The 25,261-nt window shown below is 41.5% G+C and overlaps 1 protein-coding gene across 1 annotated transcript in view; it reads left to right on the top strand.

Annotated features, from left to right (window-relative positions):
• Positions 1-25,261, top strand: part of MYO16 (myosin XVI) — a 372,035-nt gene that overhangs the window by 32,902 nt on the left and 313,872 nt on the right. Inside the window, exon 3 of the mRNA XM_065901993.1 lies at positions 5,627-5,770. Coding sequence (XP_065758065.1) covers positions 5,627-5,770 — 144 coding nt within the window. The remainder of the gene's footprint in view (positions 1-5,626; positions 5,771-25,261) is intronic.

The raw sequence follows: 25,261 nt of genomic DNA on the forward strand, positions 1-25,261 counted from the left end.
GGGCAAGGTTGAGAACCACTGCCAGCAAGAGAAACGTGTGTCTGCCAGAGCCTGGGGGCCCCTGGGGTGCAGACAGTCATACCACACACAGCAGGGCAGACAGGTGACTCGGAATCTAGATGGGGAACGCAGCTGAAGAGTGTCAGCCCTCTCTCTCCAGCACGGATTGAGATGGAAAGAGAGATTACTAGAGCGTTTTGGCTCGGAAGCCTCTCTGTTTGATCCTCAGAGAGCCACCTCGCTCCAGCATCGGTGGAGATGGAGAGGCATCCAGGGTGTTTTGGCTGTGAAGCCTCTCTGGTTTAGCCTCAGGTCATTACCTGGCTTACACAACATTTCTAAGGAGCCATGTGCCCATTAGCTCTGGGTCCCAGGTTTGGTTCTCAGGACATGCTGCGCACCCCTTCCTAGAGATAAGATTCTCCTCTTGGTCAGTATCATGGCATCCTTACCAAGAGGTCCAGCAGTCTACGTGTTCTCCAGGAGACCGCCCTGGCCCTGCCCTCTTTTCCTGGGGACACTGACCCCTCCCTCTGTGTCCCCCTTCAGAAGGTGAGCAGGGAAGTGAGTTCAGTCTTTCTTCCCCTCTGTGTGATCGCATGGGGCCCATGCACCCTTTCCGTTGAGCTTCGGGAGCAGGAGGGAAGTAAGCTCAGTCTTTCTTCCCCTCTGTGTGATCGCATGGGGCCCATGCACCCTTTCCATTGAGCTTCGGGAGCAGGAGGGAAGTAAGCTCGGTCTTTCTTCCCCTCTGTGTGATCGCATGGGGCCATGCACCCTTTCCACTGAGCTTCGGGAGCAGGAGGGAAGTAAGCTCAGTCTTTCTTCCCCTCTGTGTGATCGCATGGGGCCCATGCACCCTTGCCATTGAGCTTCGGGAGATGTCTAAGCTCATAGTGCCTTGTCTTTCCCGTCTGTGAGTTGGGGATGTTATCCAGGCTGATGCTCTCAGAGTGTTTCCTGTGATGAATGGGACATCAGAGCATGAATTGTGTTGATCAAATGACTTTCAAGCCATAAAGTGACTTTGATATGTTAGATTCTAATCAATACATGCCCTGCCTTGTATTAGTTATGATTTCATCTCATTTGACTTTTTTGATAGTCATAGTAGCTCTGTGGAGGAGGGCCCAAGCTTATGTACTTCAGTAGGTAAGCAGCTGAGGGACAGAGTTAAACTCACGCAGCGGTAGATGGTATCAGAGCTTAAACTCTGACCTTCTGTCTATAAAGACTGTAGTCTTTCACAGTAAGTTCCCCAGTGATACCTGGATTAAGTTTTCAGAGAATACATTATTCCACTTGGCCTAGTGGAAGGCAGACCTTTTCTTTGAAAAAAATCATGTCGGTTCATTGTTGACAGTCTCTAGGCCCATCCATGTCTACAGATGACCCAATTCTGTTCCTTTTCATGGCTCAGTGATGTTCCACTGTATTTATGGGCCACGTCTTCTTTATCCATTTCTCTGTTATTGGACGTTTGGTTTGTTTCCATGTCCTGGCTATTGTGAATGGTGCTGCCATGAACATTGGGATGCCTCTGTCTTTTTGAATTATGGCTTTCTCTGGGTATACATCCAAGAATGAGACTGCTGGATCACATGGTAGTTCTATTTTTAGCTTTTTAAGGGACCTCCATTTCTCCATTGTGACTATATCAATTTGCATTCCTAATAGTAGTGCAAGAGGTAAGAATGTAATGTATTTTTACTCTGTGCATGTCTGTATGTGTGTGTGTTTGACAGACGGAGAGAAAGAAGCAGAGGGGGACGACCACTTCTCCGTATACATACACTGTGTCCAACTTCACTGAGCACATAGAACTCCATCCTGTCCATCAGCAAAGCAGCGGTTGCTTTCTTGACCTTTGAAATACAGCCAGAATGCTGCCATCTCTCTTCACCTGGATAAACCCTCTTCCCCTAAACCGCCCTCTCTTCCCTGGATCTGCAGCTTCCTCACTCACTTCCATGGCCCCCTCTTTGTCCAGCCTGCATTCTTTTCCCCCCACAGCAACCAGGATGGGTTACTCCTCCGTCAAAGTGTCCCGGTGACTTCCCTTCCCACTCAGGGAAAACCCCGAGTCCTGCCCACGGCCGCACGGGATGAGCTAACGGTCCGTGCCCACATCTCCAGGGACCTCTCCTGCCCCAGCTGATCCTTTCATGGGCCCACCAACCCCAGGTCCCCATGCTCTCGCTGTTATTTCCACTTTCTGATGAAATCCACATGGCTCCCTGCTCTGCTTGCTTTGCATCTCTGCTCAAAAATCATCTACCGAAACCTTCTCCCAGGGCTTGTCCCCAAGGATATAGTAACCCACCCTCACCAGCCCACGATCAGCTCAACTTTGATGTGGTTGTTTGTCTCATTTCTTATCACACAGTTGCCACCAAACAGATTATAGGCTCAGGGTGATTATGTTCTGTTCACCAGACTGTCCGCTGGCTCGGACTTGGGTGGTTTCATCACATTTGTAGCGCTTACGGGAGGCCTGCCACTCAGTAGGTGCTCAGTAGATTTGCTGGGGAGGCACATTAACCCCTTAATTGCTTAATTAATTAATGTGATGCTGTGATAGATATTATGAGTTAAGATGCAAGCAGTCTTATTTAGAGTGGAATTTTCAGAGACAGCGAGAGAAAAATAAACTGATCACAGCAGACCTGCATGAGGGATAAGCAGGTGATAAGAAAGAGGAAAATGATGACATCACTTGGCCACCTTCAGAGATCAGTTCTGAAACCTCCTCTGTCCTCCTGGTCAGACTGAGTTACTCTTTTATCCACGGTCTCATCACACATGGTCCTTGCTTCTGCTATAAATCTTGTCATAATGGATTGTAATGAGTGGAGAACGTGCCTCTTCTCTCTGCTAGAGTGAATTTTCAGAAACGGTGATGTCTTAGATACTTTTGTATCCTTAGCCTGTGATGCATAGTAGGTACTCAGTACATCCTAAAAGGATAAATGGGTGGATGAAGGGATGGATGGATGGATGGATGAACTGTAAGAATATAAGGATCTTTGCCTAATGAGACAGCCCAGGGAACAGAGTAAAAAGATTCAGAAATGGTAGAGTCAGAAGAAAGAAGAAACGGGCAGATGAAGGTGATGAGGTGAACAGGAAGCACTCAGTTAGCTCTGAATCCAGTGCAAATGCTCTGCATCTTTCTACTGTTAGACTTTGGTTGTCAGGCTAGGATGAAGAGGCTTTGAAGCCGGAATACATGTAAGAAAACCTCCTGACGGCTGCAGGAATGTGGGCTCAGCACTGAACCTCCTTTTCCTGGGGTTACTGAGTAAATAAAAACAAATGCAAAATTGCAGGTTGCCAGAGAGACAAAATTACAGGGTTTCAAAATGCCTTAGGTACCGAAAAAGGCAATTTCGCCCTTGAAAATGTCAAGCGTGAGTAGCTCTGTGTTCCCCCCCTCTTGGGTATCCCGCATTATGAGTCCTGATGCTCTATCAGCACCAAAGCTCTAATTATATGTTCTTAGATCAACATCCTTGAGAAAAAGACATTGCATGCTTGTGCAGGGCATCAGGAAAAAGCTGTGGACGTTGTTAAGCTTTTCCAGTCTCATTTATTTAACTCCACTGATTCACTGAGTAGCTGAGTCTACGTGAGATTTCTGGAAGGCCTCTGTTAGAAACGCCCAGTAACCTTGAAGCTGGAAAAGAATAATTCCATCCGTGTTAAGGGTGGATAATTGATGCATGTTGAGGGCTGAGTTGCTTTGGTCATGTCGGACTCTTTGCAATGCTATAGACTGTGGCCCGCCAGGTTCCTCTGTCCAAGGGATTCTCCAGGCGAAAATACTGGAGTGTGTTGCCATGTCCTCCTCCAGGGAATCTTCCCAGCTCAGGTTTGGACCCACATCTATCTCTTGGGACTCCTGCATTTCAGGCAGATTCTTTACCGTTGAGCCACGGGGGAAGCCCCAGATAATTGATACACAGCTTTTAATATTCTTCATCATATGCAGTCTTTAGTTTTAACATATTTTAATAAGTTTTCAGTAAGTCTGAATTTGCCTATTTATATTCAATAATTCATGAATCAGATCTATGGCAGGTGTCAACTACTCTCAGAAGGAAAATAATGAAAACAAATAACAATCTTTTGCACTCCAGGGATTTAGTCTCTTGAGGGCAGTATAGAAAAAATTCAGACTTAACTCTTCGGAAGTAAAGTTGCTATGTCTGGAGCTGAAAACAGAGTCACAAAGGGCTTTGCTGAAATGCTGTCTGGAGTTTTATTAATAAGTTAAGACCGTTAATGCATAAACTGTTGAGAAGGAGCTCTTGGTTCTAAGGAAACACTCTTGACTGGAGTATGAAATGAGAATTCTTTTGATTCCGTGCTCTGACAGCAGCAGACCGTAGCAGTGGATTTCCGAGTGACTCAGTGGTAAAGAATTCGCCTGCTGATGCAGGAGACACAAGAAACTTGGGTTCGATCGCTGGGTTGGGAAGCTCCCCTGGAGAAGGACGGCAATCCACTGCAGTTCCCATGGACAGAGGAGCCTGGTGGGCTACAGTCCATAGAATTGCAAAGAGTCAGACACGACTGAGCGGCTGAGCACACACATAAGCATGATGAAAACAAGCTGCAACAGATTCGCAAATATGCTCAAGACATATTGGTAAATGTCAAAAACAGGTTAGAGAATAGTACATTTTTTAGACTCTAGACAGATAGATGGGGGAGGGGGGTTATCTTTTTCAACAGCAGAGAAAATCTTGAAGACTAGATAAGGAATTGTTATCAGTGACCCAAATGGGAGAGGAGGCAGAATCTCCTTTTTCTTTTTAACTCTTTCTGTTTACATGTTACTTGAACATTAAAGCATGTATGTTTCATACAGTAAAAGAAATTAATGCAAAAATACTGTGTTTTTATTAGAAGCTTAAATTCCAAGTGTTTTAATCACCTTCCTGCTCTACTCAGTCACTCAATCTTGTCCAACTGTTTGTGATCCCAGCGACTGTAGCCCATCAGGCTCCTCTGGTTCATGGGATCTTCCAAGTAAGAATACTGGAGTGGGTTGCCATTTCCTTCTCCAGGGCATCTTCCTAACCCAGGGATTGAACCTGCATCTCCTGCATTGCAGGCGGATTCTTTACTGCTGAGCCACCAGGGAAGCTTAAAAATTAGGCTGTCTTCTAACTGTTCATTTTAAAGGTAATTAAATAAAGACAAAACCAGAAATTTATCCTGTAGTCCCCATTTCCAATGTTGTCAATCGAATGGGTTATCAGTCAATCAGTTTGAAGTTTTCCTACAACTCGCTGATACTCCATTCATTTATGTAGTCATTTTTCTTCCTGTTTTATATCGTATAGTTTTTACTGCCTTTAAGTCACTAATTTTGTCTTCTATAATATCTAGTCTCCTTTTTCTTTCCACTGTCCATGGATTCAGTTTTCTTTTCTTACATAAGCTTCTTTCCTTATAAGTTAGTACAGAAGAGGAACAAATTCCTCGCCAGTTGAGCTCCACCTCCCAACTTCCAGAATTGGCACTAAAGTTTTCTGTATGTAGAAAAGAAATTTGGAATAAGAGTAAGACTATCATGGTTTATTGCAACAGTATATTTTCTTTTCTTTCTTTTTTTTAGTGTGCTCGGTATGATAATGTCTTCATCGCAGAGATCCTGATTGACAGAGGGGCCAATGTCAACCACCAGGATGAAGACTTTTGGACTCCGATGCACGTTGCCTGTGCGTGTGACAACCCTGACGTTGTCCTGCTGCTTCTGTTAGTAAGTAAAGCGATTCAGTTCATTACCATCTGAAGAGATTTGATGGCATAGAGAAGTCTAGATACTTAACTAAGTATCCAGACATAGAAGAGTCTACATACTTAACTAATGCTCTTTCACAGTATGTGATACTTCAGTTGAGAAAAAATATGTGTGTTTATGTCGGCACTTATTTGCCTGGAATTACAAGGTAATTAAGAGACTGAGGCTGTGGGTCGCTGTGTAGTTATTAGTAAAACAGTTTGTGTAGATCTCGTACCAAACTGAACTCCTCTCACCTAATTCTTGGAAATTGTATGCCTTGATACCTCACAAGTCAGAGCTAACTAAGATAGTTTGATGATTATTGTCTCCTCTTTCAATTCATTTTCCTAATATTCAGCCAAACTGGGCATATGATAGTAAGGATATATGGCTTACATTGAATCTTCTCCTCTTGTTAAAATCTAGCAGAAAGGTGTCTACAACATTTGTGTTTACAGGAAAGTGAAAACTTTTAAGTATAAACATCACTGGAGTTATTTAGCTGTCATTGTCTTCAGTTACAGCTTGACATAGACATGGATCCTTACACATACTGTAATTATTTTAGAATTGGAATCCTTTCTGATTGGTTTATCTCTAACAGAGATTTTAAGAAATTATGCAGGATTGTTAGAATGCATGCTAGAATATAAGAGTAAGAATGAATGATTTTGCTTTTTTGCTTTATTGATAAAAATCATATAATTCCTTAGTGATTTTCTATTATGTACCTGGCTTTCTACAGAAACCCTCAAGATTTCACATGCAAGCAAATTGGTACTTACTCAAAGATACTAAGCAAGTTGCCATAGTCCGGAAAACACAGAATAGATTTGAACCCAAGATCGTTGTCCAAAGTTGATCCTTTTTCCCGTGGGTCTTGGTGCCTGCCTTAACCAATTGCCGCACGCCTGATGGCTAAATATAGAAGAACCATGTTGTCCTGAATTTTGGAGACCAGAAGTCTTATATCAAGATGTTGGCAACGCTGTAAGCATTGCCTCTGTGAGCTCTAGGGAAGAATTCTTCTGTGGGTTCCCATAGCTTCTAGAGACCCCTTGCAATCCTTGGTGTTCTTTGTTTATAGATGCCCCACTCTAATCTCTGGCTCCATTATCACAGGACCTTCGTTCCTATGGGTCTACATCCAAATACCCCTTTATAAAGACATGAGTCATGGTGTTTAGTGTCTACCTTAATGCGATACAGCCTCATCTCACCTTGATCTGCAAAGACTTTATTTCCATATATAAGATCTGTCACAGATTTTAGGGTTAGGACTTGAAGACATCCTTTTAGAAAACACAATCCCGCCACACCGCTTTCTTCTCCCTTTTTAAGATCAGAAGCGGAAGCATTTTAGGGTGAAGACTGTGAATGGAGACGTCCTTAATCTTGTAAGAGGTTTAATTTGGCCTAGTTTTGTCTAATTTGTCCCTCAAGAATTTATATATATATATATATATATTTGTTTTTATAGTAGAAGTGTATTGTCACTGGAAATGTGTTCCTTTCAAATCCTGGAATGTGGCGGCTGTAATAAATGAATAAAAAATGATAAAGGAACTAAGGACTGTTTAGCTTGAAACAGAATCGTTTGGAGGGCTAGGACTCTGCAGGAAAGCACACTTAACTCATTGATAAGAGCAAGTCTTCATTTTACCCAAACTGAGTATAAGGGGAACTGCACTAGCAAGTCAGCATGAAGATGTGGGGTTTGCTTAGTTGCTTATTATCACAGGAACATTGAAAACTCATCTCAGAAGGGAACTATGTAATCTTTCAAATGACATTATGAAATCATCAACTGTGAACTGTTCAGAATTCTCTGAACTCATAGAAGAGCAGCCTCACTTTTTAGAAATCATTTATTCCCCACTTTCCCATGCTTATTTGTTTGTTTTGGATGCGAGGCATATGGCATCTAGCTTCCCAGATCAAGGATCGAACTCATGCCCTCTGCACTGGGAGCATGGAGTCCCAACCACTAGACTGCCGGGGACGTTCTAATATATATATATATATATTTTTTTTTTGAAAGTTCAACCACTGGATGACTTGGGTGACATTGAACTTTAATTTTGTAAGAATAAGATAGAAAGTTAGATTCATAGCTTTTGCGGTTTTCCTATGTTTCAATTTATTTTTTTTCTGAACATTAGTTGAGAGATTCAGTCACTTTTTCAAGCCCTGTCTCCATTTATTTTCTCTGATTGTGATTAGTTACGCCAAACCTTTGCCAGAATAGGCTTTCTATTTCTGTTTCATTCATGCAAAATGCCTATGGTTATTCTGAGAAACCAATATTCATGTGACTGCGCTTGAATTCTTAAAATCCTTCTCTCATTTCCTCAGTGTATACTGCTGGATGAAGACTTTCTTGAGTTCAGAGAGTTTGTCAGCCCTTATTTCACTGCCTGCCAGGATTTCCTTCCTGCCTTCATTCTGGAATATCTATTTCTTACTTCTGATGGAACAGGATAAGAGGATCAAGTTCTTTATATGCGCTTAGTCCTGGTCTAGGCGTCTCATATGCTGCTTACAATTTAAACTTTTAGGGACAGCAGGAGAAGGGCTCAGTAGTCACAGGGTTGTGACTTGAAGGTGCAGCAACTGTAACCACATGCAGAAGACTCCCCTTCAGCATATGGAGACTGTGTCTCGAGCAGCATGGCTGTCAGAATTATCACTGATGGACCAGGAGTAGAAGATCACCCCGACCACCCTGAAGGCAGTGACGAGGCATGATTATAACCAGAGCAAGAACTGGTACCTTTGGTGCCAATATAGAAGGTACACAAGAGTTATAGAAACAAGTTAGACATGTAGTGGCAAATTAGTTAGGTCTTCCCTGTGACTCTTTGCATATTGGAGGAAATATATGTGAGCCTTGTTCCAGTTGAGGCTAAACAGTGTCTTCCGAGGAAAATCAAGAAGCCCTGGCACCAATGCCATTTCCCAAATTCTTGCTCAGAAGGAGAATGACAGTCTGAAGAAGTACTAAATTGTTGTCTTGACTGCGGACACCCCTTCATGTCATTGTCAGATGCAGTGATAGCTCCATTTTGATGAGAAGGATTTCTCAACACTCCTTTTGGGACACTTTTATAGTATTCCCCTATTCTGTGGCATTTTCTCCCACTTGCGGCTAGAATCATCAGCACATTAAATGACTTCTTTTAAAATAATTCCACAGTGATTTGCCATTTGCCAGACTTTAAGAAACTTCTCTGTTAGGCAGTAGTAAATTGTAAAGGCTGAAAAGTGGTTAACTCAAACCATCTCTTGAAAATCTTGACTTCATATTTATTTCAACCTGATCATATATATATATGTATATATATATATATATATATATAATTATATTTCATACATATCTGATTTATGGCATGTTTTATTAGTGCATCTGTGCCTTGAATGTATACTTGTAAACATCGGAATCTGCTCTATCTCTTGCCTGCAGAGAGAGGAACAGTAGACTTTTCTATGCTATTTCATACCATGGTGTCTTAATAGCATTGCTCAGTGTTCACTTCTTTGCTGATATGACTTTGGATTACAGGGCTGCATTTATCTGAGGCATGCAAGATCTGAATTTTCACGTTTAATTTTTTATTGTGGCCACAGTTGCTAAGCTGCTGTGTCCCATTAACAATCCTAAAACTGTGACCAGTCTGCACATTTTAGCAGCCCATTACATTTTGAATCGTAAGAAACAAATTATTTTTTATAGCAGAGTTAATCATTTTAAATGGAAACTAATTTGAGTTAACCACTGTATAAGATGCTTCCATTGGGGGAAAATGATTACCTGTGCTCCTGAATAGTCATCTCAGATTTTTTATCTTGGGGAGGAAAAGCTTGGATGCCTCACTTCTCTTGGATCTGTTTAATAAATAACCTCACTCTAAAGGGTGTCTATTATACATAATGTCGAGAAATGACTACTAGATAACTGAAGGATAAAGTGTTATTTAATAGTTTTATTTTTCAAGGGATGACAGGGAATGGTGAATTGCTGGATCCTTACTGTTAAATTTTCCCAGGATATCTTGCAATATATTTTCACTCCCTGAAATCATGAAGTGTAGGAGATACTAGCACACGGACAGTCATTTAGTGAGTGAGACTGATACTGTACTTGTTTCAGTAATAATGGAGCAGTAGTGTTTCAGTATGGGCATACTATCATTGTGTCACTCCAGTAGCAGAGGAGTGATCGCCAGCAATTGCCCTGTATGTTTTCTCCATCTCTGGCCTTTGGTGTCTGAACGCCTCATGTGAGTGATGTCTCTGCCTGTTGGATGTAGTGTCTCACACACTGTGTTCAATGGGCAAAGCAGGACTAGATCATTTTAATGGGTGCTGCAGGCAACTGCTGGGACCTCGCAGTTCTGCTATCACTGAAATAGCAAAGGATGTTTCGAAAAACATACTGCCTGCTCTGTGTCAGATGGCCAGAGCCGATGTCCTGCTGTGCTTGGTCGCGATCCCGTGGACTGTAGCCCGCCAGGCTCCTCTGCCCATGGAATTTTCCAGGCAAGAATACTAGAGTTGATTGCCCTCTTCTCCCCCAGAGATCTTCCTGACCCAGGGATTAAACCTCTGTCTCTTGCGTCTCCTGCACTGGCAGGAGGATTCTTCACCACTGCACCGCCTGGGGAGCCTGGCCAAGTTGATGGATCAAAATTAAATCATTCCAAGACTTCACTCATTCATTACTTAGACTATTTCCAGGTTAAATCCTAGTACATGGTTTCCTATATTTGTTTAACTATAAATTACCCTTTCCATCACTTTGATCTATTAAATATTAGGAAATAGGGTGTCCTGCCATTTCATGACATTTTATTTCTCCCTAGAAAATGAGCTAAAGCCCGACAGTTCAAGATACGCCATGATTTCCAGTAGGAACTGGGCAGAACATATGGGTATCACTCAACTCTTTATGTAAATAATGACACACACGCCAGAGTTATTTTTTTTTCAGAGGTTGGTCTTGCCTTCAGCTTTTAAGAGAAAATTAAAGTTTTCAGGCTTCAATACCTTCCACTTCTTACTAAAAACTGTATTTATTTTTTCCTAAATATTCTCTGTCTGACTTCCTTATACCCTTAGAGAGGTGTTTGTTCACTTTTATAAGCTAATTCCTTCCACATCCTCTTCAGAGTCTATGAGTTGCTCCTTCTCCAAAGATTTCTCCATCATCATTTATGGAGCTTTCATTTCCATAGTCATTCTTTTTTTTTCCATTTATTTTTATTAGTTGAAGGCTAACTACTTTACAATATTGTAGTGGTTTTTGCCATACATTGACATGAATCAGCCATGGATCATAGTCATTCTTGTATCCTTTTCCTTTAACTTAATTCATGGTTATGTTCCAGTCTGTACCATTTCTGTCCTTTATTGTGCCCATCTTTGCATGAAATGTTCCCTTGGTATCTCTAATTTTCTTGAAGAGATCTCTGGTCTTTCCCATTCTGTTGTTTTCCTCTATTTATTTGCATTGATCACTGAGGAAGCCTTTCTTATCTCTCTTTGCTATTCTTTGGAACTCTGCATTCAAATGGGTATATCTTCCCTTTTCTCCTTTGCTTTTCGCTTCTCTTCTTTTCACAGCTATTTTTAAGGCCTTCTCACACAACCATTTTGCCTTTTTGCATTTCTTTTTCTTGGGATTGGTCTTGATTACTGCCTCCTGTACAATGTTACAAACCTCCATCCATAGTTGTTCAGGCACTCTGTCAGATCTAGTCCCTTGAAGCTATTTGTCACTTCCATTGTATAATCGTAAGGGATTTGATCTAGGTCATACCTGAATGGTCTGGTGGTTTTCCCCACTTTCTTCAATTTAAGTCTGATTTTGGCAATAAGGAGTTTATGATCTGAGCCACACAGCTCCTGGTTTTGTTTTTGTTGACTGTATAGAGCTTCTCCATCTTGGACTGCAAAGAATATAATCAATCTGATTTCAGTGTCGACCATCTGGTGATGTCCATGTGTAGAGTCTTCTCTTGTGTTGTTGGAAGAGGGTGTTTGCTATGAGTGCATTCTCTTGGCAAAGCTCTGCTAGCCTTTGCCCTGGTTCATTTTGTACTCCAAGGCCATATTTGCCTGTTATTCCAGGTGTCTCTTGACTTCATGCTTTTGCATTCCAGTCCCCTATAATGAAAAATACATCTTTTTTGAGTGTTAGTAGTAGAAGGTCTTGTAGGTCTTCATACAACCATTCAACTTCAGCTTCTTCAACATTACTGGTCAGGGCATAGACTTGGATTACTGTGATAGTGAACGGTTTGCCTTGGAAATGAACAGAGATCATTCTATCATTTTTGAGACTACATACAGGTACTGCATTTCAAACTCTTTTGTTGACTATGATGGCTACTCCATTTCTTCTAAGGGATTCTTGCCCACGATAATACATAAAATGGCCGTCTAAGTTAAATTCATCCATTCCAGTCCATTTTAGTTTGCTGATTCCTAAAATGTTAATGTTCACTCTTGCCATCTCCTGTTTTACCACTTCCAATTTACCTTGATTCATGGACCTAACATTTAGGTTCCTATGCAATATTGCTCTTTACAGCATTGGACTTTACTTTCATCACCAGTCACATCCACAGCTGGGTGTTGCTTTTGCTTTGACTCCATCTCTTCATTTTTTCTAAAGTTATTTCTCCACTGATCTCCAGTAGCGTATCGGGCACCTACCGATCTGGAGAATTCATTTCTCAGTGTCCTATCTTTTTTGCCTTTTCATACTCTTCATGGTGTTCTCAAGGCAAGAATACTGAAGTGGTTTGCCATTCTCTTCTCCAGTGGACCACGTTTTGTCAGAACTCTCCACCATGGGACATTTCATGCAAAGATGGGCACGATAAAGGACAGAAATGGTATGGACCTAGCAGAAGCAGGAGATATTAAGAAGAGGTGGCAAGAATACACAGAAGAACTATACAAAAAAAGATCTTCATGACCCAAATAACCACGATGGTGTGGTCACTCACCTAGAGCCAGACATCCTGGAATGCAAAGTCAAGTGGGCCTTAGGAAGCATCACTACAAACAAAGCTAGTGGAGGTGATGGAATTCCAGTTGAGCTATTTCAAATCCTAAAGGATGATGCTGTGACAGTGTTGCACTCAATATGCCAGCAAATTTGGAAAACTCAGCAGTGGCCACAGGACTGGAAAAGGTCAGTTTTCATTCCAATCCCAAAGAAAGGCAATGCCAAAGAATGGTCAAACTACGGCACAATTGTACTCATCTCACACGCTAGCAAAATAATACTCAAAATTCTCCAAGCAAGGCTTCAACAGTATGTGAACCATGAACTTTCAGATGTCCAAGCTGGTTTTAGAAAATGCAGAGGAACCAGAGATCAAATTGCCAACATCTGTTTGATCATCAAGAAAGCAAGAGAATTACAGAAAGTCATCTACTCTGCTTTATTGACTACACCAAAGCTTTTGACTGTGTGGATCACAATAAACTGTGGAAAATTCTTAAAGAGATGGGAATACTAGACCACCTGACTTGACTCCTGAGAAATCTGTATGCAGGTCAGGAAGCAACAGTTAGAACTGGACATTGAACAACAGACTCGTTCTAAATTGGGAAAGGAGTACGTCAAGGCTATATATTGTCACCTTGCTTATTTAACTTATATGCAGAGTGCATCATTCAAAACGCTGGGCTGAATGAAGCACAAGCTGGAATCAAGATTGCCGGGAGAAATACCATTAACCTCAGATATAAAGATGACACCACACTTATGGCAGAAAGCGAAGAACTAAAGAGCCTCTTGATGAAAGTGAAAGAGGAGAGTGAAAAAATTGGTTTAAAACGCAACATTCAGAAAAGTTAAGGTCATGGCATCCAGTCCCATCACTTCATGGCAAATAGATTTAGAAACAGTGGAAACAGTGAGAGACTTTATTTTCCTGGGCTCCAAAATCACTGCAGATGGTGACTGGAGCCATGAAATTAAAAGACGCTTTCTCCTTGGTAGGAAAGCTATGACCAACCTAGATAGCATATTAAAGATCAGAGACATTACTTTACCAGCAAAGGTCTGTCTAGTCAAAGCTATGGTCTTTCCAGTAGTCATGTATGGATGTCAGAGTTGGACTGTGAAGAAAGCTGAGCACTGAAGAATTGATGCTTTTGAACTGTGGTGTTGGAGAAGACTCTTGAGAGTCCCTTGGACTGCAAGGAGATCCAACCAGTCCATCCTAAAGGAGATCAGTCCTGGGTGTTCATTGGAAGGACTGATGCTGAAGCTGAAACTCCAATCCTTTGGCCACCTGATATAAAGAATTGACTCATTGGAAAAGACCTTGATGCTGGAAAGATTCAAACATTGAAGGTGGGAGAAGAGGGGGACAACAGAGGATGAGATGGTTGGATGGCAGCACAGACTCAAGGGACTTGAGTTTGAGTAAGTTCTGGGGGTTGGTGATAGAGAGGGAGGCCTGGCGTGCTGTGGTCCATGGGATCCCAAAGTGTCAGATATGACTGAGTGACTGAACTGACTGACTGATGTTCCAGTACTTTCCATTAGTTTAAAAATAAATCAGAAAAACAAAAGCATAGAGAATTGATCAAACTTCTTTCCTTGGATGTTCACCCTGTTACCCTTCTCATGTTTGTAGTCAAACTTCTCTGAAGGACAGTATACTTTTGCTGACCCTAATTTATGACCCCCACCACCCCATCTAGGCGACGTGATTTCTCTCCACTCGAGTCCCTATAATGGCCCTTTGATAAGACTGCTTCGACATCTCTGTGATGGGATCAGTGGACACATTTCATGGTTTATCCAACTTATATTTCACTAGGTTTAAAAGCAAGTTTGTCAAGCAAGGAAATGGGGCAAATATTCAATATTTTTTACTTAAGGTTGTATTCTTTGCACTAAGTACAAATTCGAAGACAGCTACTCTGGGTATAAGCCCTGTTAATGACTATTGATTAATAATCATTTTTTTCTTTTTTCGGTTTTATGGTGATGTAATTGACAAATAAGCCTGTTTGTATTTTACAACATGATGACTTAAGTCTGTTTTGTACAATGATTAAAACAATCAAGTAAATGAACACATCCATCATCTCACATGGTCTTTCCTGTTAGCTCAGCTGGTAAAGAATCTGCCTGCAATGCAGGGGACCCCAGTTCAATTCCTGAGTTGGTAAGGTCCCCTGGAGAAGGGATCGGCTACCCACTCCAGTATTCTTGGGCTTCCCTGGTGATTCAGCTGGTAAAGAATCTGCCCGCAATGCGGGAGACCTGGGTTTGATCTCTGGGTTGGGAAGATCCCCTGGAGGAGGGAAAGGCTACCCACTCCAGTATTCTGGCCTGGAGAATTCCCTGGACTGTATAGTCCATGGGGTCACAAAGAGTCGGACACGACTAAGCAACTTTCACTTTCATCTCACATAGTTAGCATTCATTTTTTTTTTTTTTGGAGTGAGAATGTTTAAAATCTCTTCTCTTAGTAAAATTCAAGTGTGCAATATTTATTATGAACTGTAGTCGCCATAACATGCACTCATTCCTAGGGCTTAGTCATCTGAGAATTAAAGGTTCCTGCCATTTCATTAGCATCTCCCATCCCATCCACCGTCCAGCCCTTGGGAACCACCGTTCTATTTTCTGTTTCTATCAGTCTGAATTTTTTGGTTGTTCTTAAGTTGTGTTTTTCTAAATCTATTGTTACCTCGACTTTCTCAACAGTAGAGTTGATGGTACAAGCATCATATCTATAGTGAAAATACTTGCTCATTTTAAACAGTGATTAAGACCATAAAAGTAAATTTCAGAAAACAAGCAAAGTGTCCTTAATAAAAAAACACATATGGACGATTTCTGGTTTCAACTCAGATATGCTAGGAATTTGTCATTCCTATCCTTGAGAGAAGAAAAGGGCTGAATGAATTGAAAATCAGTATATTTTCTTTGGACCCATCAGAGAACTGAAGTTGCTGGGAAAATATATCAACCTCGAAATCTGGGCCACAGGTGAATCCAGCCAGTTAGAGCTTGATATCAGGTTGAAATTTCCATTTTATTTGAAAAAATATATGAATTTGTAGAGGAAAATAGTTTTGTCAAGCAAGTATTAAAATATTTAATGTTTGGTTCTAAAATAAGTACATGGATTATTAAATATGTCAAACATTAAATTGCATCAAATAATTAAGTACATCAAAAAGGTTGATATAAAGGATGTAAGGGATGGAACCTTATACAAGTATTGTACAATAAATGTGTAATAAAAGAGGCTTAACAATAATGAAGCATAATCCTGCTGTTTTGGAATATTATATGTTTTTGCATTAGTTAAATGTAGTTTTTCTCTTTGGAGTTACTTCTTTTCAGGAATGGCTTTTATTGAGTTACCCGTTATCCAAAAATGTTACTAGGCTTCTACAAGGAATCTACACTTTGTAATAGCCTTAACTCATTTATAGTTAAGGAAGCAAAATGGATTTTGAAATAGGTGTTAAGTAAAAGCAGGATCCTGCAAATTCATTAGCTTTTTAAAATCTAAGATAATATAGAACCTATTGGAATGCCTAAGTCTGCTACTGTAGCCTGCCTACACCCTTAAGTTACATTGCTAAAAATAAGTCCCCTTTGGGCCATCAGAATGAACCTATAAAATGATAATTAGGTGGAAGAGAATCAGGGCCTCCATCCACTTGCACTCCTCTTACATTTAATGACCTTAATGGTTACTACAAAATACATTCAGTAAACCGGCGCTGTACTTTGAGAGCTGTCAGATCTCACACAGCTGATTCTATCTGTGTGTTTGTGTTACAGACGTCACAGATGTCACATCAGCTTCTTGGATAGTCGTTGCATTTACGTTGTAAATTATCAACAATGGAAGCATCAGCAAGGGTTTTTTATAGAGGTCAGCTTGTCCTGGCAGAATTGTGCCGTTACCCCTTCACGGTGTAGTGTAAAGAAAAAGGTAAAGAGCATATCTGAAGAGCTTTCTAGGGAAGGATGGTCATTTCAGTATGTAACTTAGTGCTACTTACTCGTGTACCGAACCCCCAGACCTTTAACGTAAGGGAAATGCCGCGTCCTGAATCCTGTAACTTGGCGCCTTGACTTCCTATCCACCTTGTACTTTTTCTCAGTCTCCTACCCTGGCGGCCACTGACCAGGGTCCCAGGCACATTTGTCTAACCGCGTGTGCTCTCGATAGAGCTTGTTTGTGAGTGTGTGTTTTGGTTCAGTACCAATGGCTGGTGTGTAACACACTTCTGCGTGTTATTCAGGACTGCTCAGTTTTGAGGCTGATTTCCATGCCATCCCTTCATCTGAGAAGAGGATGCGTTCGCACCCCTGTGCCTGAGCAAGGGCAGGAATGCTGGTCTTTGGACTTCAGTCACCGGAGCTCACTGCTTCATACGGCAGCTGCAGGAGGAGAGCTGACCCGGCTGCTCACTCGCTGTCAGCTGTGGGTGACACTTATCAGTAATTTTTTATTTGGTTCAGAACTCATCCCAGGGAGCTGAGTCTGTAGTGTTTGCTAATAAATCAAGCTGCACAAAATCAGAAATTTCTTCACATTCAAATTTAAAGAAACATTGAATATTTACACCACATTTGAAAAGTACTTTATTATGCCATTGGAGTGTAAACTGCTCACTTATTTTGGGGAAACACATAGATATCAGACCCAGAACAGTACATATTCCCAATCAGTGCTTTAATGTATCATCTCTGTCTCCAGTCATTATTCTTCACACCCTTATTTCTTTTTCAATATTTTATCAATTACTGTAGTAAGATTTGGGTATTTTAATATTAATAGAAATATGATGTTAGGTCATTTACACTTTAGATACTTTATCACTTTCAGTGAAGATATTATGAGATCCATGTTTTTAAAAATAATTTAATTTAGAAATCTCCAGCCAGAACTTGCAAATGAAAATCACTCTTTGACAAATTCTCTCTTAATGATTGTAGTCTATTTTAAAAAACTTAATATTTAAACCCTCCAAAGACTTTTACTTTGAGAACTGTGTAATTTGCAAACTTGTTAACAGACTTTCAGAATTCTGTGTTAAAATGTGAATGTAGATGAGGTGGGGATGACTGTTTCATAAAATGCACACATTATACCCATGCTTTTATTACTATCCTGTATTCTTGATACTTGTTTGGTAGGCATGTTAATGTATACTGTTCGTTAAATCATTAATAAGTGATGACCCAGGAAGACTGTAGCAATCTATATGCACAAGAAACTGGGAAAATGAAGGAATGTCCATGAGAGAAATGATGTGGAAAAGTGCGATAAGACTATGAAATATATTTAAATTTAATCCAATTTGACTTCCTAGGCGTTAAAATGCAGAAGAAAATTTAGTTTGGGAGCAATTTTTTAGACACAAGTGGCAGTGCTCCTTTCTCTAATACTTGAGGAATACTATTTAAAACCTTGGGTTAAGACTTTAAAGATTATAAGTCAAGTCAGTCAGTCAAGTCTGACTCTTTGTGACCCCACGGACTGTAGCCCACCAGGCTCCTCTGTCCATGGGGATTTTCCAGGCAAGAGTCCTGAAGTGGGTTGTCATTTCTCTCCAGGGGACCTGCCCGACCCAGGCGTAGAACCTGTGTCTCCTGCTTGGCAGGAAGATTCTTTCCCACTGCACCAGGTGGGAAGTCCTGTTTTTGTAATGCGTTTTTATGCATATCATGCATCCAATCTTAGCCTTCAGTGAGGCCTGTGAGCGGCTAGTGAAGGGTGCTCTGCAGGCTCGAGAGTAGAGAGCCTGACCTGGTCTACGAGGCCTGGGAAACAGTGGAGTAGAATCCGAGGGACATCTCACTGGAGACCCTGCCTTTGGGAGAACATTTCCTAAAACCCGGTGATTGTGAGTTGAGAGTGGTAACCATGGGAATGAAGGAAATACTGATGATACACTTTGCATTGAAGCCAATAGTAATACTGACCTTTGACATGTAGGCATTAAAGAAGGGCAGGGGATTTTAGAGTGAACTGAAGCTTTCTGATTCTGGAAATTGGGAGAGAGGTTGCAGTGTACAAAGAAAGCAAACAGCAGCCAAGAAATCTTTTTCCATGAGAACTGTGAGTTGTTTTGAATATTTGAAGGTCAGGATCGGTAGAAGACAGGAAGACACCCACCTAGGCAAGTCTAGGATGCAGTGAGTTCTGGAACTCGGCAGAGAGAGAGGAGTCTTATTTGCGTACACAGGGTACCAGAAGCCCTCGACTAAATGAGATCAACCCAAGAAAATGTGAAGGCTGAGAAAGAACACGGCAAAGGGGGCCAGAGTAAACGAATTAGAAGATTCTGAGAGAAACAGGACGCTACAGGGAAGACTGAGATAGGCGAGCCAGATTTACAGGGAGAATCAGAAGCTTGTATTGTCGTGAAAGTCAAGAGGAAAAATGCCTTGAGAGTTTCCTCGTGGTGACGGGAGGACTGTACTAATCGCAATACATCTGCTACATAAGAACCTTCCAGTTGTGCACTTTCGAGGATGCGAACGTGCATTCCATCAGCGTCAGGCCCGAGTGGAACTGCCGCTTGCCCTGCGTCTCCTACCGTTGTTGGTGGTTCAGCTCTACATCTCCCACTTCCCCCCCTCCTCCAGCCTGTAACTTTTCTCCTGCTCGCTCGATGCCAGCCCCTGGGTGCCAGCAGTGGTACTGGCTTACTCTGCCGGACTGGAAGATTTAAAATGTTTTCTTTATTCTTGTGTGTGTGTTTTTTATGTATTATTTGTGTGAAACGAATTACAAACCTATTACCGTATAGTATTCACAGCCAATTAATTGTGTTAGTGCCTTGGCTAACTTCGTTGGACTCAGGAACAAACTGGACTTAGAAACATGCTCTCAGAATGAAACTCGTTCGTACCGGGGGACTTACTGTACACGAAAAGCTAGTCATTGGAACATGGAAAAAGCAAACCTCTACGAAAATTGCAGCCTGAATCCCTACATCAAATATGAAAACACGTTAAACTTTGCGTGGTCTCCCTTGTGTACGTACCTAAATATTACAACACGGAACATGAAAACTGTAATAGAATTTTCCTCACTGCACAAGGAAAAGGAGACAGAGGTACTGACATCACAAGGCACTGGAGATAAACCCACGTGAAGAACAACAACACAACGTGTTAAAGGGACAGAGAATATTCACAGCCTGTATTCTCAGCTTATTGGTACATAGACCCAGAAAAGGCTATATTTTCTCAGAACAGAGAATACATGTTGTGATTAGTCAAATAGGCTTTTTCTTAAAAGCAGAATAAACATCAGACTGGTATTGGAGAATAATTGTATGAATGAATGATGAATGAACTGGGAAGGTCCTGGCTCTTTCGTGTAAGGTCTAAGTTAACAAATATTTACTGAAATTTGTGTGCTTCCAGAAAAGCAGGCTATGGGAAGAAATAAGTGGCTTTGTAGGAAACGTAACATGTGCACAATACTTGAAATGATGTTGAACTTAACCGTAACCATGTGGGGGATCTTTATAAACACTTGAACCCATGATTTCCCTTCTTACCTTTTCTTCTCAGAAATTCATATTTAATAGGCTTGCTTACAAAACTGTATCTTTTAACTGGATAGTTGACCTTCAACTATACTCTGGGCATTGACTAATTCAAATGTTACTGGAGCCAGATCACCAGATCATCACTGACTTGTCTCCAGTTTTACTCCTCACCTTTAAATTCAGTAGATTTAAAACTTTCCAGGGACCCAAGAGAATGCTTGTGTGTTTTCGTCTTGTCTCATGGTTTCATTCATTGTTCAGTTTCAAAGATAGTTTTCTCAATATAAAGATCACACGTGTTTATTGTAGAAAATGGAAAGACACCCACAAATGTATAGAAAATTAATATCATTCATAATTCTTTCACGTAGTCATTGGATATATATATATACACACACATATATATATATTTAACTTCTTGCTTTTGTTTTGTTCTTTTACTTTAATGCTAACTTATTTAAATTTCTTTTTCTGTTTTTTGGCTGCACTGTGCCGCATGCGGGATCTTAGTTCCCCAACCAGGAGTTGAACCCATGTCCCCTGCAGCAGGAGCAGGGCGTCTTAGCCACTGTATCACCAGGGATGTCCCCACTGAATATATTTTGATGTGTTTTTAAATCTGTCTCATTCTCCTCTCTCTCTTCCCCACACATGTAAAATTCATACAGAATTTATCTAGTATCATATATACATCTTGGTAGCCTACTTTTTTATACACTTTTTCTGTATTTCTCCAGGCCTTAAAATTTTGTTCTGCATCATGGTTTTCAGTGATATGCAGTGACATCATAAAATGTCCTTAACTAAGTGTTATCCTCTTTTTGATGTTTTTTTACCATTTTCTATTTTTATAATGCTGCTATTAAATCATCTTATGATTAGGGCAATATATGTCTCATCCATATGTTTATACATGCCATTCTTTTTTGTGTGTGCTTCCCCCATGGCTCAGTGGTAAAGAATCCGCCTGCAATGCAGGAGGCATAGAAGACACAGGTTGGATCCCTGGACTGGGACATCCCCTGCAGGTCATAACAATCCACTCCAGTATTCTTGCCTGGAGAATCCCATGGACAGAGGAGCCTGGTGGGCTACAGTCCATAGGGTCACAAATAGTCGGATATGACTAAAGTGACTTAGCATGCATTCTTTTTTATTTTAGACTTTTAACTGTCATGCATACCCATATTTTCAAAAGCCAGAGAGTTTTCCAAGGCTTATTGGAAGCCCTGCAAAGCTCAGTCCTTCTCCCTCCTCTTTAGCTCTACCCTTCAAGTTTTTCTTCCCAGATACAATCACTTCTAACTCTTTTAGATGGTTCCTCTGACTTTTATATGTGTTTCGAGTTAAAGAGCTGTTTGGATTGCTACACCTTAATTTTTCATCTTCAGTCTGGAAGACAGGGCTTCAGCTCCTCTATCCCTGGTTGGATACCCCATTCTGTCCACATGCTCGTCTTCTGCTCGTGGTCACCTTAAACTTCTGTCCGATCACTGTTAGAGATTTCTTTGGTCAGGCCTGTAAATGCCATTCACACCCCAGTCCCTTGGAATTCTACAATTACCTTTTCTTTCTTGCAGGGTTTCTTTGCTTGGCATGGTTTACTGCTTAGCATGGCAGCCACACTACACATAAATATTTACATGCTCCCAAAGTAATAATTGCTGATGTCAGAATGTTTACAGATGGAGCTGTAAAAATGGGCTCCAGTGTAATTTCAACTGTTATAAAATTTTAAATGCTTTGTCATACAGGTTTTTAATTTTTTATTACCATAGAAATTCACCGTCATTAAAATCTCAAAGTGCACTTTCACTATAATGAGCGCTTAATATGTAGTTCCTTGATGAATAAATAGATTCCTCGGCTGTATTGCCTCCTGTGTTATCTGCCCAGAAGTCTAGGATCCAGAGGAAAATTATGTGCTTCTAGTTTTCTCTCTGCTTGGACATTGGGGATCAGTGGAAAAGTCCGCTTGGGACAAGAGATGCATGGATTTTTGGGTTCAGTTCCCTGGGTTCCCTGCTCTCTCAGGCAGGCGGCACCTCTGAGGTCCTCTGGGTGGTCCGACTCAAGTAACAGGAGGGATGGAATGGCAAGATGGTGAGTCCTTCCTTCTCAACCCTGTTTGTCAGGGCCAAGTGGTCGTGAGGGTTCAGACACTCTGTTACAGGTGTCTGCTGGTGCACACCCGACCTGAAGCTTCTCTCTGACTTCCTCGAGACTCACAACTCTGACGTATTGGCTCAGGTTTGGGGAAAGAGGTTGCGATTCAGCCGTTGGAGGGAGCCAGATTGAGGTGTTTCTCCACTCGTTCCTGTCGGTGGCTTGAATGCTGCTGCTGCTGCTAAGTCGCTTCAGTCGTGACCAACTCTGTGCAACCCCATAGACGGCAGCCCACCAGGCTCCCCCGTCCCTGGGATTCTCCAGGCAGGAACACTGGATTGGGTTGCCATGCCCTTCTCCAGGGTATATTTCTAACCCAGGCATCCAACCCGAGTCTCCTGCATTGCAGGTGGATTCTTTACCGCTGAGCCACCAGGGAAACCTCTGAATTATTACTATAATGAATGTTAGATTCTAACCTTACCATTCCTGCTGCATGTATTAGTTGGTATTTTACTGTATGGATGAGCTTTCTTCTCCCATGTATCAGGGATTCATTCGGTTATTAATATCAGTATGAAGTTATGGGTTCCTAGCTGCAACTTCACAGCATAAAAACATCACTCGACCAGGTGATCCAATTGCCTGCATCACCACTGGGACCCAGGTATCATACCTAATGTGATTCCCTGTGTGCTTGGCCTGCCAAAAAATTTCATTGGAAGAAGCTAATGAGAGAAGGTCTTAAGGAAAAAATACACACGAACTGTTTCAGATGGAAGGATGCTAAAGAGAAAGTGAGATACAATAAACTGGGTGACTCCATATTCCATTCTGAGTCAGAGGGTGACAGTGCTCAAGGATGTCATCAGAGAAATTAGTGAAACTCAGATAGGGACTGTGCTGTATAGAATAGAATTTACTGATGTCAGATGTTCTGATTTTGATAACACGTGCAAAATAATGTCCTTATTTTTTGAAGTTATATACCAAAATATAAAGCTATGAGAAACATAGAATATTAAAAAGCAGAGATGTCACCTTGCTGACAAAGGTCTGAATAGTCAAAGCTATGGTTTCTTCCAGTAGTCATGTACAAATGTGAGAGTTGGATCATTAAAAAATACTGAGCACCACAGAACTGATGCTTGTGAACTGTGGTGCTCAAGAAGACTCTTGAGAGTCCCTTGGACAGCAAGGAGATCCAACCAGTTCATCCTAAAGGAAATGAACCTTGAGTATTCATTGGAAGGACTGATGCTAAAGCTGAAGCTCCAATACTTTGAGCACCCGATGTGAAGAGCCAACTCATTGGAAAAGACCCTGATGCTGAGAAAGATCGAAGGCAGGAGGAGAAGGGGGTGACAGAGGATGGGATGGTTGGATGGCATCACTGACTCAATGGACATGAATTTGAGCAAACTCCTGGAGATAGTGAAGGACAGGGAAGCCTGACATGCTCCAGTCCACGGGGTCGCAAAGAATCAGACACGACTTAAAACTGAACACTAACCACATAAATATCTAGGAGCAAAGCGACATGATGCCTATACTCACTTTGAAGAAATTCAGGAGAAACAAAAGAGACAAAGAGAAAGCAAAAGTAGGGGAAAGTAAACTTAACTGGTGAATTTGAGTAAAGGGTACGGTATTCCTTTCCTGGGGTAGCCATAATAAAGTTCTGCAAGCAGGGTGGCTTGAAGCAACTAGCTTCTCACAGTTCTGGAGGCTAGAAGTCCAACCTCAAGGCGCTGGTGGGGCTGTGCTCCTCTGAAACCTCCTGCAGCGCGTCCTTCTGTGTCTCTGCTCCTGGTGGTCCCGGGGCCTGCTGGCTTGTGGCAGCCATCACCGCAGTCTCTGCCTCTTCCTCACATGGCCGTCTCCCCTCTGGGTCTGTGTCCCCAGCACCACTCTTCCTGTTAGGACGCCTGCCATTTACTTTACCCCAGAATCTTTATGGCATCTTAGCAATTCTCGTCAGCAGTGGTCCTGTCTCCACATAACAATCGAGTTCACTGGTAGCAGAGGTTTGGGCGTCAGCATTTCTTTAGGGGCATGCAATTCAACCCATAATAGATACACTGTGGATCCTGGTACTGTGCTTGCAACTTTGAGCTAACTTGTAGTTATATCAAAACTAAAAGTTACCAAAGTATTTTCGTAAAAAAAGTGATATTTGTTAAGTCCATCAGTACCTGTCTTTCAAATTTCAGTATTGATATGCTCGAGAATTATTATTAAATGAAACATGGCCAGTTTCTATTCACTGACATTAAATTGTTACATAAACTAATAAAACATTTATTTGCAGAAATGTGCATTTATTCATTTGTATGTCACCTGACATGCAGGAAAGAAAATTCCTACTTGAGGAGAATGGGAGATTTGGATTCTGTTTCAGTACTCCCGGAACAGAGTTTAGGAGAAAGTGAGGCTTCCAGTTTGAATTATGAGAGAGGAGATGTATTCAGGACTCCCAATAGGAACTATCCAGTCCTCAACGCAAAAGCATTTGAGGAGTTTGCTTTTGCATAATACAACGCTCATTTCCCTGATGAAACCAATCACGGTGTGATTGATTTTCTTGAAGCCCGACGGAAGGACTTGCCTCAGAGTTCTGCTCTGCAAGTCATCAACAGCTCTGTTCCAGGGGGACCCATTAGGAGCCATCCGTGCGCGTGAACTCTGAGTTCGTCAGACTAAAGAATGACAATCAGCCAGGAATCTTGCCAGTGGGGTTTTTATATACATGTGCGCAATTTCAGAGTTCTAAGTCGAGAAATACCGCCTTTT

Source organism: Muntiacus reevesi, chromosome 11, assembly GCF_963930625.1.
Source record: "Muntiacus reevesi chromosome 11, mMunRee1.1, whole genome shotgun sequence".
NCBI classification, from domain to species: Eukaryota; Metazoa; Chordata; class Mammalia; order Artiodactyla; family Cervidae; genus Muntiacus; species Muntiacus reevesi.